The following is a 16,336-nucleotide window of genomic DNA, read 5'->3' on the forward strand; positions in this document are numbered from 1 at the left end:
TCGCAGACACTCCTAATGTTGCAACTTTTTGATTGGTGACCAGACTTGAGACAACCAAAGCATAGTCTTTCAGCTTTAACAAATTTGACTCTGTCTGACACGGCTTTCTCCATGAACTTCCAGCATTTGTGCAACTCATGCCCTGTCTTCTCGCAGAGAATGCATTTTATGACAGTCTTTTCATTGGAGCTTGTGGTCAGTGTCTCTTCATTGGAACTTGTGTTCAGTGACTTTGCTCCAAAACTTTGTTGTCTTTGGGACTTTGGGTTGTCAGCTTCACATTGTTTCAATGACTGCAGTGAAGTAACAGGGTTGCAGGCAATTTTTGCTTCTCTTGTTAGAAACCTGACAAACTGGCTAAAGGAAGGGAATTGGTTACTCTCTTCTTCTGTTTCAATAACCTTTCGATTCCATCTCGACGTGAGCCAATCTGGTAGCTTAGAAAGAATGTTCCTGTTCTCATTACAGTCATTTAGGATCTCCAATGTCTTGATGTGGACCATGGCAGCCTCACAACTGCGAAGAAAATCAGCAAACTCTCTGAGCTCAAAGCTGTCCTTAGACCCCATCTTAGGCCATGCTTGGAGCTTGTCTCTGTATGCCTTTGCAATGGTAAATGGGTTTCCGTATCTCTCCTCCAGAATCTCCCATGCTGCAACATAGGCAGATTCGGTTCCGAGCAGGAAGTAACCATCAAGTGCCTTCTTAGCTTGACCACCTATGTATCTTCGTAGGTAGTAAATCTTCTCTTTCTCTTGTATGTTCTTCTGGTCTATCAGTGTTTCAAAGGACAATTTCCAGTCATTATACTTTAATGGATCCCCACTGAATATTGGAGGTTCAGGAATTGGGATTCTGTTGGCACTTAGGGCACCTGCCAGCATCTTAACAAGTTCTGCTGTACTGTCATTGGAGGTAGTCACAACTTGTGGTACGGAAGACATATTCTTGGACAGAGGACTTGTAGGAGCAGGTACTTGGTTATCTGCTACGATCTCATGTTCTAGTAGTATGTCTTTCCGCTCTTCTTTGATGCTCCCTTGATCATATACCAGCATTCTCGCTTGTGCTGCATTAAGACTTTTCACTGTCTCCAATTTCTTTATCTTTCTCCGTTTCTCATCAAGAGTCCTTTGTAGAGCTACATGCTCTTCTTCTAATTGAGCTTTCATCTTGGCTTCCTCTTCTTCTCTCTGTATTCTTCGTTTCACCATGTCTGCTTCTTGTTGTAAGCGGTGCTCTAGCTCATCTGTTTCTTGCTGTAAGCGACGCCTTCTGACTGCTGCCTCTTGCTCTAGCTCGTCTGCTTCTTGCTGTAGGCGACGCTTTCTGACTGCTACCTCTTGATCAGCTAACTTCTTCTTAGCTTTTGCCTCAAGGAGTTCTACTTCCAATTGTTCTCTTTCTTGTTCTTCTATCACTTTTAGAACAGCTTGGTTTGCAGCAGTGTCAGCGGCAGCGTCTTGTCGTTTTACAGAAGACCTTGAGGAATGCTCTGAGCGGCCTTTCAAGATAGAAGCGAAAGAGCTTGTTTCACAGCTTGTGTTAAAGAGAGAGCCTGCTTCTGGCCATTCTGGCTCTTTTTCTGGAATCTTTCCATCCAGTCGACTTGTAGCTCTGGAGAGGATGAAAGTAGAAATCTCTACACACAGATCTACCTTTTGTCGTATGTCTTGCTCTGGTGTTGAGACTTGGCGTAGGTCATCATAAGCACATGTAACATCTGCAGAAAGCCTCTTAACTTCTTGAATGATATCGTTAATAACTGTATCAGGCAAAGGCCCTGTTAGCGATAATGGCTTCTTAGCAGTTTTAGCCTGCGATCTCCATTTGGCGTAACTGTAGGTGAACCTTTGTTGAAAAACTTTAATTTTGTCCGCTTGCTGTTTTTCCTCTTCAGCACCAGTCACTTGACCTTCTTCAGGTTGGGTTTGGGAATCCTTACTATCCCTATTACTGTCCCTTACCTGTACTGTAGGCTCACCAGACTGTGACATTTTTAATCACTTCTTTTAACCCACTTTGTAAATACCTTTTTAAATTGTCCAAAAAAGGTCAACAGAAAATATTGACAGTAAATGAATTCTCTAGGTCAACTTTTAGATGAACGTATACTATGTAAATATCACTTGAATGTAATATGTAAATATCGTTTTAAATAAATCCCAAAAGATCTTAAATTCAACCTTTAAATATTACCTTTCAAACACTCAATTTAAACCACTTCAAAAATGTAGATATCAAACTTAAATATCAATGGCAATTAGAAAACTTCAATATCAAATGGCAAATACCTTCACTTATTTTTTGCAAAATGAAATAACACTTTTAGCTTGAAAACATCAAAAGAGAAAAAATGAGAATGTATTGTCCCCTTTTTAACTTGGCAATATATATCAAAATGAAATCAGAAAAATATAGTGTCCTTTTTTAACTTAGCACTTTAACTGTGTCTTGTATAAATGACAAGCTTCAATTAAATTGAATGAGCAGATAAGTCCAAAACTTTTTACCACACACTCCACAGTGTCTTCAAAACCCTCTTCTTAGAGCACTGTTGTTAGTGTCCAGTTCTTTATGGCTTTGTCTTGAAAACGTTGTGATTACCTTTGTATCTTCTGTGTGTGTGTGAGAGGGGCAAGAGAGGGTGGGGGGGGGGCACTTCGTTTTGGGCTCATCTACCAGTCCTTGATGACGAAAACTCCGTGCAGCTGCGCTGTCAGTCCTTGATGACGAAAGCTCCACTCAGTTGCGCCTGGTCCTTTGTTCTTAACGACCGTCAATTAACGCTGTCCACTGCGTCGATGAACAGTGCGAGTTTTCACTGTAACTCCCTCCAAGCACAGACAGACACAAGTGGTTTCCTTGCTACTGATTTATTTGAAGGTGACTTCAATCCTCCAAATCCACCGTGAAAACTAAACAATAAACATAAAATAAGCATGTTACATTAACATAGGAGACCTCATGCACAGCATGTAAAATACACATTTACCAGAGTAAAATACAGACAGTACAAACAAACAAACAAATACCTCGTTGGCTGCATGCTACACATAAAGGGAGTACTCTTCAGTCTTCAGGTCCTTATGACCCTTCTTATAACTTCAGACAGTAACCTTGGCTTTCTTATAACTTTAAGTTTAGACAGTCTCTTGTGACCAACATGACACGGAGCTTCTGCACCCTGCTGCTTGCTGCTAGTTGCTTAATGACAAAGTCCTGTGAACCCCATTCACATGAGAGCAGACCAACGAGACACAGAACGTGACTTTGATACTTCAAAATAAAAGCATTACTGCAACTTGACTCAAAAGACATGAAAATGTACACAAATGTGACTTGAATAACTTCTTAATTATGAACTTGGACTTTAGAGAAATAAAACAAAGTATTATATAACTTATAAACGATGACAGCAGTTACACAGTACTCAGACATACATTCATGCCCAAATGCTCATATATAGTACACATAGAAATACTGCACTGTGGATACAGGCACATTCACACACACTGCCATGCTCTTTCACAAAGCACTTGCATAAGCTTACACGCATGGTACAGTAATTGAGACGTAAACACATGCCGTTAGTTGAAAGCACACATTTCAATTCTTTATTTTCCACAATTAGTGGCATACTTTACAAGGCACATATACATAAAACAACCACAACATAGTATTGGATTTATCTGAATTTTAGAGGGCCATTTATTAGACCAGCTCTGCCTGAGGTTAAAATGTATAAAGTAGCTGAAGTATATCGTGCAAAAAAGCAGATGGCAATAAAGTGAAATTGAAGCTGATCTATTTGCCAGTGTATTGTCTATGGCTGCTTTGCACTTAACCCTAACCTCTGTTTATAATTTTCGTTAAACAATTTTGGCATGTTATAATACTATATATATATATATATATATACACTATTATGACTGAGAGACGGACGCACGCACGCACGCACGCACGCACGCACGCACACACGCACGCATGCACGCACGCACGCACCAAAGCTATAAACAATAGATGTGACAGGGTCTGTCATGAGATTTATACATAATTCTGGCAATTTCTTTTTAAGAAATCCATTGCAGTGTGTTCCTAATACTCAACATGGTGTAAAGGAGGGTTAACCAGACCCAGGTATGCAGTTGGCTGTAAGCAGATGGAATGGAAAGAGAGCACATGTAGAGATGAGGCTGTTAAAATGAAACGTCCAGGGGTTTGAATGAAGAGTTGGCACTCTACAACATTAGCACCTGTTGGTTCTGACAGTGGGCCTGGCCTCCCACTCACTGCCGTCTCTCTTTCACAATCTGCTCTACAGTCAACCTCAGGCCAGAGAGCTGGACCATGGCACACATGGAGTGGTGGAAGAAGTACTCGGATATTTTACTTAAGTAAAAGTAGCAATACCACAACATAAAAATACTTTGTTACAAGTAAAAGGCCTGTGTTCAAAATGTTACTTGAGTAAATGTACAACAGTGTTATTGGCATCAAAATATACTTAAAGTACCAAAAGTAAAAGTACAAAATGTTTGAAAATAGCAGATCTACAAGCATTGCGACACGTTGTGAGCTTGTAGATCGGCTATAAATAGCCTAGGTATAAAATAGGGCTAAAGTGGTTAATTCATGTTTTATAATATAATAATTTATATCTGCAAAGTAACTAGTAACTAAAGTTTTCAAATAATTGTAGTGGAGTAAAAGTCCAATATTTACAAAAAATCACACCCTGTGTGAAGTGGGCGGTGTCTTGCTAGCTAATCACAATACTGAATGGAGTCAACCAATCATTTACAAAAGATAAATACATTTATTGAAACACTCTTTATGATGGACGAAACCATAACTTTAAAAAAACCAATTTATGGGTTTTTTTAAAGTTATGGTTTCTTATATAGGGCTATGCACATGTGTCATGTGACACTGGCCAATCACAGTCCTGAATAGATTGTGATTGGCCAATCACAGCGCAGGATAATTGTACACATTTCCAAACCTCACTTATAGGGGCGGTTTCACTGCCCAAGATAATTGTACAAATTTCCAAACCTCACTTATAGGGGCGGTTTCACCGCCCAAAAATAAGTAAGTACAGAAAATTGGAAATACTTCAGTAAAGTAAAAAACACCTCAAATTGTACTGAAGTACAGGACTTGAGTAAATGTACTTAGTTACTTTACACCACTGCACACATGGAGAGACACAGAAATAGACAGATACAGGGAAAGAAAGACAAAGAGAAAGACAGATAGACTGTAAAGGAAAGATGAAGCCTGATTTATACTTTGGCACACAGCGGTGTGGCGTGCTGTAAAAGAGCCAATCTAAAAGCTTTACAACACGTCGCATGTGCTATTTACGTGCACTGTTATACAATGGAGTATAAATTAAGCATGAGGGCATAATTGAGAGAGACAAAACGGTATGAACAGAAGGCTAAAGAGGGGAAAGGTTGAAGGAGAGAAATTAAGAAAAAGAGCGAAAGTCTAGGAGGAAATGCCAAGGGCCCATGCCAAGGGATACATGGAGCAGGTTAAAAAGGACAGCCATGACCGAAAAGGTGCTCGTTATATCTATTTCTATCGAGAAAATTATTATCAGATTTCTTACGAAAATAGAGGTGTTCTTGTGAACTGTATGTCGGAGCAAGAATGACTCATCTGAACTGGCAGGGTCATGGGATTGGACAGTGCATAGGAAAGTTGTGCATGATTGGACAGTTTGCAGTGGAATCTGGGCATTTAGAGTGTGTGCTTTAAAGTCTAGACGCTACGCCAACACAGATTTTATTTTACCTTTGTTGCCTTGAGTTTCCTCTCGTACTGCAGCTTCTGATCCTCAAGGTGTTCCACTTTGTCCTTCAGAATTCTGAGCTCCTTGAATAAGCCCTGGAAGTAGAATGTGTGTGTGAAACCTTGTTCATTTGAATGCAATTATTTTAGTAAATGTTGACACTCACAGTAACATCAGGTATATTCTGTTCTTTGCATTGCAAATCAGTATACGTGTGTTAGTTGAATGAGCACATTCATATCACACCACAACCATTTCTAAGAGGTGATACCTACCAAACCACAGCATTATGGATCAAAATGATCATTTACAGTCTTTCTCTCTCTCTCAGACAACCTTGTTTGTGTTTCTGCAGGCTTTTGTTAGGGTATGTGGTCACAATGACCCTTTCTGAGGGTGAAGGGGTTTTGTAAGTACATGTGTCTCTTGGGAATACAAGCGGTGAAACAAGGAGGAACCATGCTGTAACTCAGAGGTCATGCAGACACGGCCAGCCTACACTTTCTGCTCCACAGTGGCACTGATCCTCTGCATCTGAGCTACTCTCTTCCAGGCTCTGGCTCCCATCAGACTCGCCTGGAGCCTCATTCAGCCTGCTGTCGCACATCTCCTCGGGGGTACCATCGCAGTCGAGCCCCGGGTTTGAACTCGGGCCCTCGGTGGACCCAGCGTGGCAGGCCTCGTGTAGGCTGCTGTCAGCCTGGTTCTCCAAGGTCTTTTTCTCCTGGATCTTGTTATTGATTTCCTCCTGAAACCTACACATCTGCTCCTGGAGCTGGCTAATGAAATTCACTACACTCTGACAGATGCAGTGAAGGAGAAAGGAAAACGAGAGAGCGAGAGGTTTAAAAAGAGAAAGGATACAAGCATTTCTGTGAGTGTTTGTGAGTGTTTCTCTCCAGAGGGAACTGTATATTATTGTTAGTGATGGCCCCTCGTATATTCTCTACCTCTGAGCTCATGTCTGGATATTGTCTGGACATTTTAAATCATGCAACAGTGGACAGATTTCGCACTATGAATACACAAGACTGAAGTGGAGCCAGTATGAGAGAAACAGATCTCTGGCTGATCTTATGCACAGATACCGTATACTCGGGGCCAGCTAAACATCATTTGGACTGGGTAAATTACTCACTAGAATGGCCCTGGACCCCATTTTCACTTCACCAAACCACACACTTTATATATACACGCCTTGAAACATGGCGGTATTCTATGAACTCACACATGGCAAATATATCAATGCTGCAATTGCAGTTGGCACCGCTAAGCAGCTACAGAGAAGAATAGATCTGCCATCTTTTAGAGGCAAGTGATGTTTGTGTCCCCATAGAAAAAGTGTAAACAGCAGTGGAGTTATGTATGGACTGTGACCAGAGGAAGTCTCACATGGTGTCCAGTAGAGGGCTGGGAATGAGCGGATATGACAGATGATACAGACTGCCTCCACTGCTAAATTTAACTGATACTGGCTTAGTGGCACCAACAGTGTGTGTCAGAGAGAGAGAGAGAGAGATAGAGAGAGAATGTGTGTGTCAGAAGCAACACGTGGCATGCCAGTATAATATTCTAAGTAGATTTCTGTCATTCTTTTTAAGTCCAAGCAGCTGTCATAGCGAAAGCAGAGTTTGTGCACATGGTGAAAGCTGAAAAGTTGTTGAAACACTATGTTGATTCCTGCTACATCTTCATTCTTAGAGCTAAACCCCGATTTATCCATCGGTGACAAAGTGTCATGCAACATGTCACTCAATAACAATTGCTGTCACCTTTTTTTCGGTTGAAAATGCACTCTTTTGTCAGCAAAGCGGATAGTCTTAAGAGACGAACAGAAAGTCTACAGTAAGGTTTTCAAAGGTAGGGGAAAAGTCAAATGTTATGTTACCGTATTGAATTAAATTTTGAATTAAATTTCCCATTTGTAGGTAGGGGTCCTTCACTTGCAAACCCCTAAAAACACTGCCCGAACCTCTCACCTCCAGTTTTCATATAATGGCCCAGTCATTCTTTGACCATCACGAAGGGGTGAGAGGGAAACTGTAAGCCCTGGGCTGAGGCCTACACAATCTCACATTTAGCCTGTCATCCATCACACCAGCTCTGCACTGCCAGTACCCGGCCTGAGGACACAAAGGCCCTTTGACCAGCAATATTTTGACAGTAACTACATACATTACATGTATCCTGTCTGGTGGCAGTGCTGCCTTTCCCTCTGCCCATTTCATGTGGTCACTGTATCCCACTGGAAGCATGGTAACTTGACACATTGGCCTTAAGCAAATACACGGCTCAGGTCGAAAAGACAAAAAAAAAAGTACAAAAAAAACTCCTTGGAGACTAGTTTCCTGTAGTCCAGGAAGAATGGAGTGGAGGGCATGGTAAATGTTTCCCTCTGTACTTCCACAGTGTGTGTTTACGGATTATGTCCTAAATTCAGCAGCGTACTCCAAGGTTGGGTTCACCACAACATGAGAACGCACTCTCATCCTTCCTGGTAAAAGCACAGCTCATTAAAGACAGCTATCAGAGAGCAGCTGAAGCAAAGCAAAACAACCTCACAGAGTCAAGGCTGAACACATTCCTTCATTAAAGAATTTAGTCTTTTAAGAAGCACAGTGCAATCATGTGACAGAGACGCTCTCACATTAAAGAGTGCAGTGTTAAATTCACCCTTGTAACCTCCGTCACAAACCTCTCACTCTTCAATGCAACTAAATAAGAACACTTCAGACTTCAGCTCTTTCGGTGATGAGAGCGCTCCACTCAAACAATGTCATAAACCTTGCCTGCTTCAACCGCACCTGTGTTGGCTTCTAAATCAAACCCTCTGTTGTGACTATTATTCACAAGGTATTTGCTCTAAACTCTGGAGAACACAATCAATTGTCCATACTGCAAATCTTTTACAAAGACTATTCAATGGGCTCTTAGCACATATTATGTCATTGTATTATTTTCTATGGGGATCCTTACCTCAGCTTTGTGCTGCCTATCGGTCCCATGGCCCTGTTTCTCCTCCATGTCTGCCACTTTCAGTTTTAGGTAGGACACCTCCCCCATCAGACCCAGCTTCTGACTCTCAAGTGACGTTCTGTTTAGGAACTCCTGTTGTCAACAGTATATACAAACAACGTGACACACCACAAATAGATATTCATGTAAGAAAACACACACACACAGACACACACACACACACACACACACACACACACACACACACACACACACACACACACACACACACACACACACACAGAATGCAATTATATACACAACACACAATACAGGACAAAGTCCAGTACACACTGCTAGCTACCAGTTCTCTAATGACAGCCCCCTCAGACAAACCCACTGGTTTCAGACGCTGTTTGAGTGGCTAAATATACACAGCCCATGATCACTATTTATAATGCCTGAGAGAGAGAGAGAGAGAGAGAGAGAGAGAGAGAGAGAGAGAGACCAAAAACCTGCATTCAACACACATACTAAGAACAGTCGGCTACAACAGCCTTGACAGGTGCATTTTCCTATTGATGTATATTACTATCCATCAGATCAGCTGCAAAGCTTGTGGTCCACCAACAGTTAGCAGATATTTCCCCTCTTCGCAGAGAATGCTTGTCAGTCTAGAGAGTCCAGCCAGACTGTGCATGGACTGCATGCATTACTAATTTGGCTGATGTCTGGCAGGTGCTAAAACACTTGAGACCCGGGAACGCGTGGCATCCGTAGCATCAAAAACAGTTCACTTGCATATACGTCCATTTAAATCTGAAGTTGTTTTGGAGTCTTTTTTAAAAGGAAACTTTCTGGGCTTCTTCTAGAGCGCACATGGAAAATATTAGAGCTTTGTCACTAGGAAGAGATTTACGGCATGGGTCCAAAGCCTCATAATGACCACGTCTCCAAGCCTGACTGCCCTTCAGCACGGCAACTGCACATGCTGTAGAATTAGACACTCTACATTTACTAGTGATCATGAGCTCACAACCACTCGGATGGTTAAAAGGATTTTTTTAAGGCCAGTCCAGGCAGAAAAGTATATTCACAGCAGCTGAAATACAGTATTTATGGAATGGAAATAGGACAAGGATAGGATTAAAAGGTATTTGTAGTCTAATCTGTCCTACCACAACAGCTTGCTTCTCTTGAAGGAAAAGTGAGTCCGATTAATTCCTGGAGCCGTTGGCAACAGGTTTGAATGCTCTGTTTTGTAATCACGGGTCCATTTCACTCGGGGTCCTTTCCAAATTTCTGCAAAGTGTCCGCTGTGGAGTTTGAACTCTGCCACACGGAACTGAAAGATGTACAGCTCACCTCCCCTGTTTCCTCTCTTTCTCAAATCCCTTCTCTCCTCCTTTCACTGCCCTCCCTCTCTTCCTTGGTTCCTTTTTTTGTATCTTCTGTTTCTTTTCCTCTGTTTTCTCTCTCTCTCTCTCTCTCTCTCTCTCTCTCTCTCTCTCTCTCTCTCTCTCTCTCTCTCTCTCTCTGTGTGTATGTCTGACCCTACCCGGGTAGTTAGAGGTTAAGGGCGTGGCCGCGATCCCAGGCTCACCTGCCCAGACAGACAGATAGACCACAGCAGACAGCAGTGGCCCAGAGCAGACCTGGCGTGCACTCTCAGTCTGAGACTCCACCCTGGAAAGGAACCCAGCGTCCTAAATATGCTGGTTGTCACAGTGATATAAAGCCAGTCACGATGGAATCCCAGCAAGGAATTTCCTCCTGGGGAGCTAGACTCCTCCTGAGCTGCAGTCTATGAGCAGAGCTTTCCCTTAGACAGCGGTGTCATACGTATATAAAAGATTGATGAGCTATTCTATTTAATAGAACAACAATACTTGTAAAAAGCAAAAGCCCCTGGACTGCCACCAGTGTACCTCAGTGTGTGTTAGGCACTCGCCTGTGTCCTTTGAGGCTTGTAAGGCGTACCTGCTGTAGCATCTCCTCTGTGGAGTTGAGTTTGAGCTGGTGCTCCTCCAGACAACTCTCCAGATCACTAATCTTCACCCCTTGCGCCTCCACCTGGTCCGTCAGAACGCCCACCTAATGTGTGTGTGTGTGTGTGTGTGGGAGGGGAGAGAGAGATTTAATATAAGGCAGAAGTAAATTTACTGTAGCAGCATGCAAATTAAAGAACCTAAACTCATTATTTATATCTCCTGATCTTCATTCTCATCTTCCCAGTTCCCACTGCTTACTGGCACCAACCCCAAACAAACCCTCTTGAAATCATTAAGAGCTATTTTCTTTACCAGTCATTTCACCGCTGGCCCGCACCTTTGCTGATATATCCTCCGCATTGCCAGATTAAACAGCACAAGCATTTCCCTTTGAGGAGTAATGAATGATCCTTTGTCCTTAAGCGGGAACGTGCAGTACTTAGGACGCTAAAAGCCAAGTGTGCTGTGCACAGGTTAGATGTAAATCCACAGTTAATACGGCCCACGTAACAGCCAATCACATGAAAAGGGCAGGGCCCCAGCAGCCAACTGGATGGGATTTAGTGTAGGAATGCTGGTGTGTAGGTGAGACCGGCACTGAAAGCAAACAAAACACCTGCTCTCACATTCACACACACCAAGGTGCTACCGTCTCGTGTAGCCTACTAGCCTGGACCTGTATGAGGTAAGCTCTTGTTAAGCGATTGTGAGAGCTGCACATTTGTACTGCACACACAGACACACACACACACACGCACGGAAATTGATACACATGTACACACACCAATGTAAATCAAACAGTTTAGTACTGAAGCAGTGTAAAAGCAGCCTAATCACTGTTGACTCACCTGTATGGGCAAATAAAACCAAAATCATTACAAAGCACACCTCATTGCACACACACACACACACACACACACACACACACACACACACACACACACACACACACACACACACACACACACACACACACACACACACACACACACACTCCATCTCTTTCTCTAACTGCTATGTGAGACAGGCAGTGTTTATAATCAGCGGGGACATCTGGGGGGCCAGTGAGGTGTCATATGTCCTCTTTTATTCGAGCCGCCTAATATCCGATGCAAAGAATTCAGCTTTAGCTGAATGGATGCAGAGTCGTTCTTTAGGTTAGAGGTATCGCCATTACAACAGCCTGTCTAAAGCTCGCATAAATCTTAGTCAAAAACAGGGACAAAGGTGTACAGTTCACAGCCCCATTGTCATCTCCATTTAAATCAATAATAGAAAAATAAGTCACATCTTTATCATCCACACGAGCAACTGATCTTACCTGAAGAACGAGTGACTCTTTGTCTCCCTCTAAACGTGATAACCGTTCCAGGTAGGTCTCGTTGGTCCCAGGTGAATGCACATGTACCTATAGAGTGTAACGGTTAGCTACTGTTAGGTTCATTTAGTACACTGTGGATGCAGAGCAGTTGCCCAGTGGGTCAAATTTGCATTGAACGGCTTTCGCCTATGAGGTTACAGTCTCAGTACACACGTGAATACACACATGCATGCATATAGTATGTGTGCATGCATGTATGCGCATACTGTACACACACACACACACACACACACACACACACACACACACACACACACACACACACACACACACACACACACACACACACACACTAAATTAGTCTCAAATAACCTATTGTACCAGCAACCAGTGTATGTGGAATTCGTAAGAGGTTTACTGGGACTAATCCTACTTTAAATTCACAATATATTTGTGCTCTGACTTGTTTGTGAGAAAGGGAAAACTGGGTCTGCCTTCCTCTAAAATCAGGGGTATTTCACAGTCGTCAAGGCCCAAGGAAAATAAGTGTGTGACCAGATCATCTCAAATTGCTCCGAACTCCAGGAGTTCAACCACAGTTATGGAAACTTCACGATGCCCAGCATCCATGATATTGAGCCAGGCAGCGAAAGTGGTTTACAGTCATTTTAAAATGCCATTATGCCTTTAACAGAGAGTCAAGGCCACTCTACATCAACCCTTAAAAAATGTATAATTCATTGCTTGTAATTTATGTACTACACTATATGAATATATGTACTTCACAGTAATTAATCAAAAACGGACCCACCTGCCATCTACTAGGTGTGTAAAATGCTTCATGACCCTTGAACTAAAAACAACACAAATGGAAAAAAATAATAATGCACTGCATGCCTGAAAGTCATGGGCATTCATGTCAAATCAACATCAACGTGTTTCAATTCATAAAAAAAAACGGCCTTTGGGATTCAGTATAGTGTGTACATGATGATAAATGAATATAGGCTATACATACAAAGGGCCATTCTAAAAGACCAGTCACTTTGTGGATCCAGCTCAGGCTAAGAATGAGATCCAGATGGAGGCAGCCAGGACCAAACTAAAAATGTCTCCTTAATGGCTAAATTACATAATCTGTCCAGTCCGATTGGTCCAGGGTTTTCGTGAACCAGGGACCACCATCCTGACTAAGAATCAAACTGGGGACCACATCATCCAAAACTTCACAAGGGCCTGTTTCATACTTGTGCCCCTCTTCAGAATGTGGATATTAATGAGTTGATCTTCTTCTGTAGCTCGAAAGCTCAAAGCTCGAAATACCTTAAGAATTGAAGCACAAGCCTCCTCATCGTCTTTTAAAGCGTCTTTAATGCCACTGTCCTCATATCACACAAATACCAACAGTTGTGGTCTAAGTTTCTTAAAAATAAAATAAAATAATATATATACCGGTAATCTTTTTTGACTTTCCTACAATACTGAATGTCTGGTCAGGGACCACATGCAATACCTTCACGGACCACCAGTGGTCCACAGACCACCAGTTGAAAACCCCTGCTCCAGCAATAGCATCCCATACTTATGTAACTTCATGTTGCAGGAAGTGATCTCAGCTCACAGGCAGCTCCTTTTACAGTATGTATCTCTTAAGTACTGTAACCTTATGACCTTCCCAGCGGCCCTGGCCTATCATGAATCTGACTTTTCAACATGTGCAGGTAAGTTGGCGCCTCAACCACAAAAATGCTTTATGTCACAACTGCCATATTAAAACTGCATGGCTCCAATGTAAGTACATATTTGTTGTTGTTCTGTCTGTAGCTTTTTTCCTGCAGTCATAGGGAAAAAAAACAGCAATGACCTATTGTCACATACAGTATAACAATATAAATCGGTCTTCAATACAACATTCTTAGTACATTTAGAAAACGTACAGTAAAACTCTATTAGATTCCAGCAAGTAAAACCATAAGATAATAATTTCAAGGATGGACAATCCAGTATAAGAGCATTCTTGATGTCCAAACTAAGAAAATAATTGCCACATGTGTAACCAGATAAGAGATTAAGGCCAGATGGTATTGGTGACTTTACTTCAAAGTGAATACAAATCTTTGTTGAACTCCTCAACTTGCTTTAAACAACATCCCTTAAAATATATATTTTACAGTCCAATAACAACTTTTAGGTGCAGTCTGTGCGTGATGCATCCTGTGTGCGTGTGTGATGCAAGAACATTCTTGTGCAACACACCTCTCATCCTCACAAACAAAACATGTGTTCCTCCCACAACTGCTGTGATGACAGACAACAGGTAAACACAATAGCAGACAAAAAGGCATCAACAACCAACACCCTGTTCTGTGCAGTTGTGGCATGCAAGATACCAACTGGAGACATGCAAGTGGGTAGCCTCTTACCTTTCTAAGCCAGGAAAAGTGTTTATAGAAATCAATATCGTACTCCATGTTGCAAGCCCATTGTAGCTCTATAAACACTTTTTTTCTCAGATACAAGAAGACAGTATCTGTGGCATTAGGCACCACGGAGAGAAAACAGAGACCGACGGAGTTTCACTGTGGGAGCTCTCGAGCTGAATGATGCTTCTAAAGGAGGAAGACTGTTAATCTTCCAGAATTCAACTCGTCTCCCTTCACTGTCTCTCCTTCTTTCAGTAGTGAGAGAGAGGGAGCAGAGAGGACCTTGGTCTGTGTGGTTTGGAGTCTGGGCAAGCTGAGAGGCAGCCTTTAATATCAGACTAGAGTTGAGCCGTACAACTCAAACCATGCCAGCTGGCTCCACTCTCTCCCTTTCTTCTCCTTCTCACGTTGATTCTCTCTCTCTCCCTTTTTTGGTCCCCGTAATTGGTCACTTTTCTATTTTGTGCTGCATGTCATCTGTCATCCATTTCTACAGTCTATCTTCTATCTTTCTCCCTTTAAAAAAATCTGTGTGTGTCTGTCTCGCTCTCCTTTTCCTCTGTCTCTGAAGTACCTCTCATGTAGCTTTTTTTTGTTGGGGGGGGGGGGGGCTTTCTAAAGGGGCACATAAGAGAGAGGACTTTCTGCACCACATGCTTGTCAGATGTGGTAGAGAGCAGGACGGGGCCAGAGTAAAAGAAAGGCTAGCAGAGGGGGAGGAAAAACAGTGGAGGAGCCTGAATAGGAAGCGGCGTATAAAGCTGAAGCTAAAAGAGTGGATGAATTCTGAAGTAAAGGAAAGAGATGAAAGTAAGATTAGAGGAGGAAGAAGGTTGCTCAGACAAACGAGCTGTTTTGTTTTGTTTAGTGTTTCCTTTGAAGAAAGTGGATGGAGTGGCGCTCCAGGGGGATCTGTTTTAGGGTAAAGAAAATAAGGCGGAATGTGAAAAGGAAAAGAGGGGGTACGACTACTTGTACTCTTAACAGGAGCTCTGGAACTCATTACGGCTGCCGTTTGCCATAGATCCCGCCTCGTACTCCATGCTCTTTAGTACAGAGGAAAAAGCCCTCTGGACAGACTTGACCATAAACAAAGACTACCAACTCTTTTATTACCCATATGGGCAGCAACTCAGCATACAACTTATACTGTACATCATCATGGTCCCTATAGAACCCTGCTATATGTCTTAGAACATTTTGCCCACACAGAGACTTACAGTACACCATCTGCTTGCTAGTTATTATTAGGTCTGTGCTGTTGCTATAAACCATGCACTTTATTCTTCTGTATGGGTGGCCTGGTCAGTGTGTTTAATCAATCCATTCACAATGAAGCAGAACAGAGTGCGCTCACCTTGCCGGTTTCCAGCCACAGCAGCAGGGTCTGTGCAGTGTTATTGGAGACCTGTTGCCTCAGAGACTCCTGCTCATATGCATTACTCTGACCCTCCAGCACTTCCCTGAGGTCCTCGGTCAGCTGCAGAACCTTGAAGGCAGGGTCAAGGTGCAGGGGAAGGGTGAGCCTTGGGGTAATCTCTGGGGATGGGTGACTTGAGCCACTCAGCCCTATAAGCGGAAAGCGGAACCCTTCGGCTGCAGCAGCTTTGGTGCCTGAATTAAAGAGATGTTTTAAAAATTTTTTTTACTGCTGAACAACAATCAGTTCAATAATGAAACAGAAACTGTAGTTTGTTTTAGCTGATATGTGCCTGGAAGAATAGAGGAACACTACAACGTTTCACATCCTTTATACATTCGGCAAAAGTCAGAAAACAGGTTAAACAGACATACACTATCTTGAGGACTGCATGTTATTCCCCTAGTGTACTGTATGTGCTTG

General features: G+C 42.5%; 1 protein-coding gene across 5 annotated transcripts in view; it reads right to left on the bottom strand.

Annotated features, from left to right (window-relative positions):
• ppfibp2a (PPFIA binding protein 2a) overlaps positions 1-14,924 on the bottom strand; it is a 30,740-nt gene extending 15,816 nt beyond the window's left edge. The window contains exons 1-6 of one of the 5 annotated variants that reach the window (XM_080425322.1): positions 14,494-14,924; positions 12,071-12,157; positions 10,739-10,852; positions 8,780-8,911; positions 6,303-6,602; positions 5,806-5,898 (exon numbers count right to left, since the gene is read on the bottom strand). In XM_080425322.1, the coding sequence (XP_080281448.1) occupies positions 5,806-5,898; positions 6,303-6,602; positions 8,780-8,911; positions 10,739-10,852; positions 12,071-12,157; positions 14,494-14,541 (774 nt within the window). In that variant the 5' untranslated portion in view covers positions 14,542-14,924. Of the gene's footprint in view, positions 1-5,805; positions 5,899-6,302; positions 6,603-8,779; positions 8,912-9,936; positions 10,181-10,738; positions 10,853-11,061; positions 11,200-12,070; positions 12,158-14,493 lie in introns of those variants that run through there. The other 4 variants (XM_080425326.1, XM_080425325.1, XM_080425323.1 and 1 more) reach the window with 4 other exon arrangements.
• Between the last annotated feature and the right edge of the window lie 1,412 nt (positions 14,925-16,336).

The sequence above is a fragment of the Gymnoscopelus braueri genome, assembly GCF_963280865.1.
Source record: "Gymnoscopelus braueri genome assembly, chromosome: 1".
Taxonomy (NCBI): domain Eukaryota; kingdom Metazoa; phylum Chordata; class Actinopteri; order Myctophiformes; family Myctophidae; genus Gymnoscopelus; species Gymnoscopelus braueri.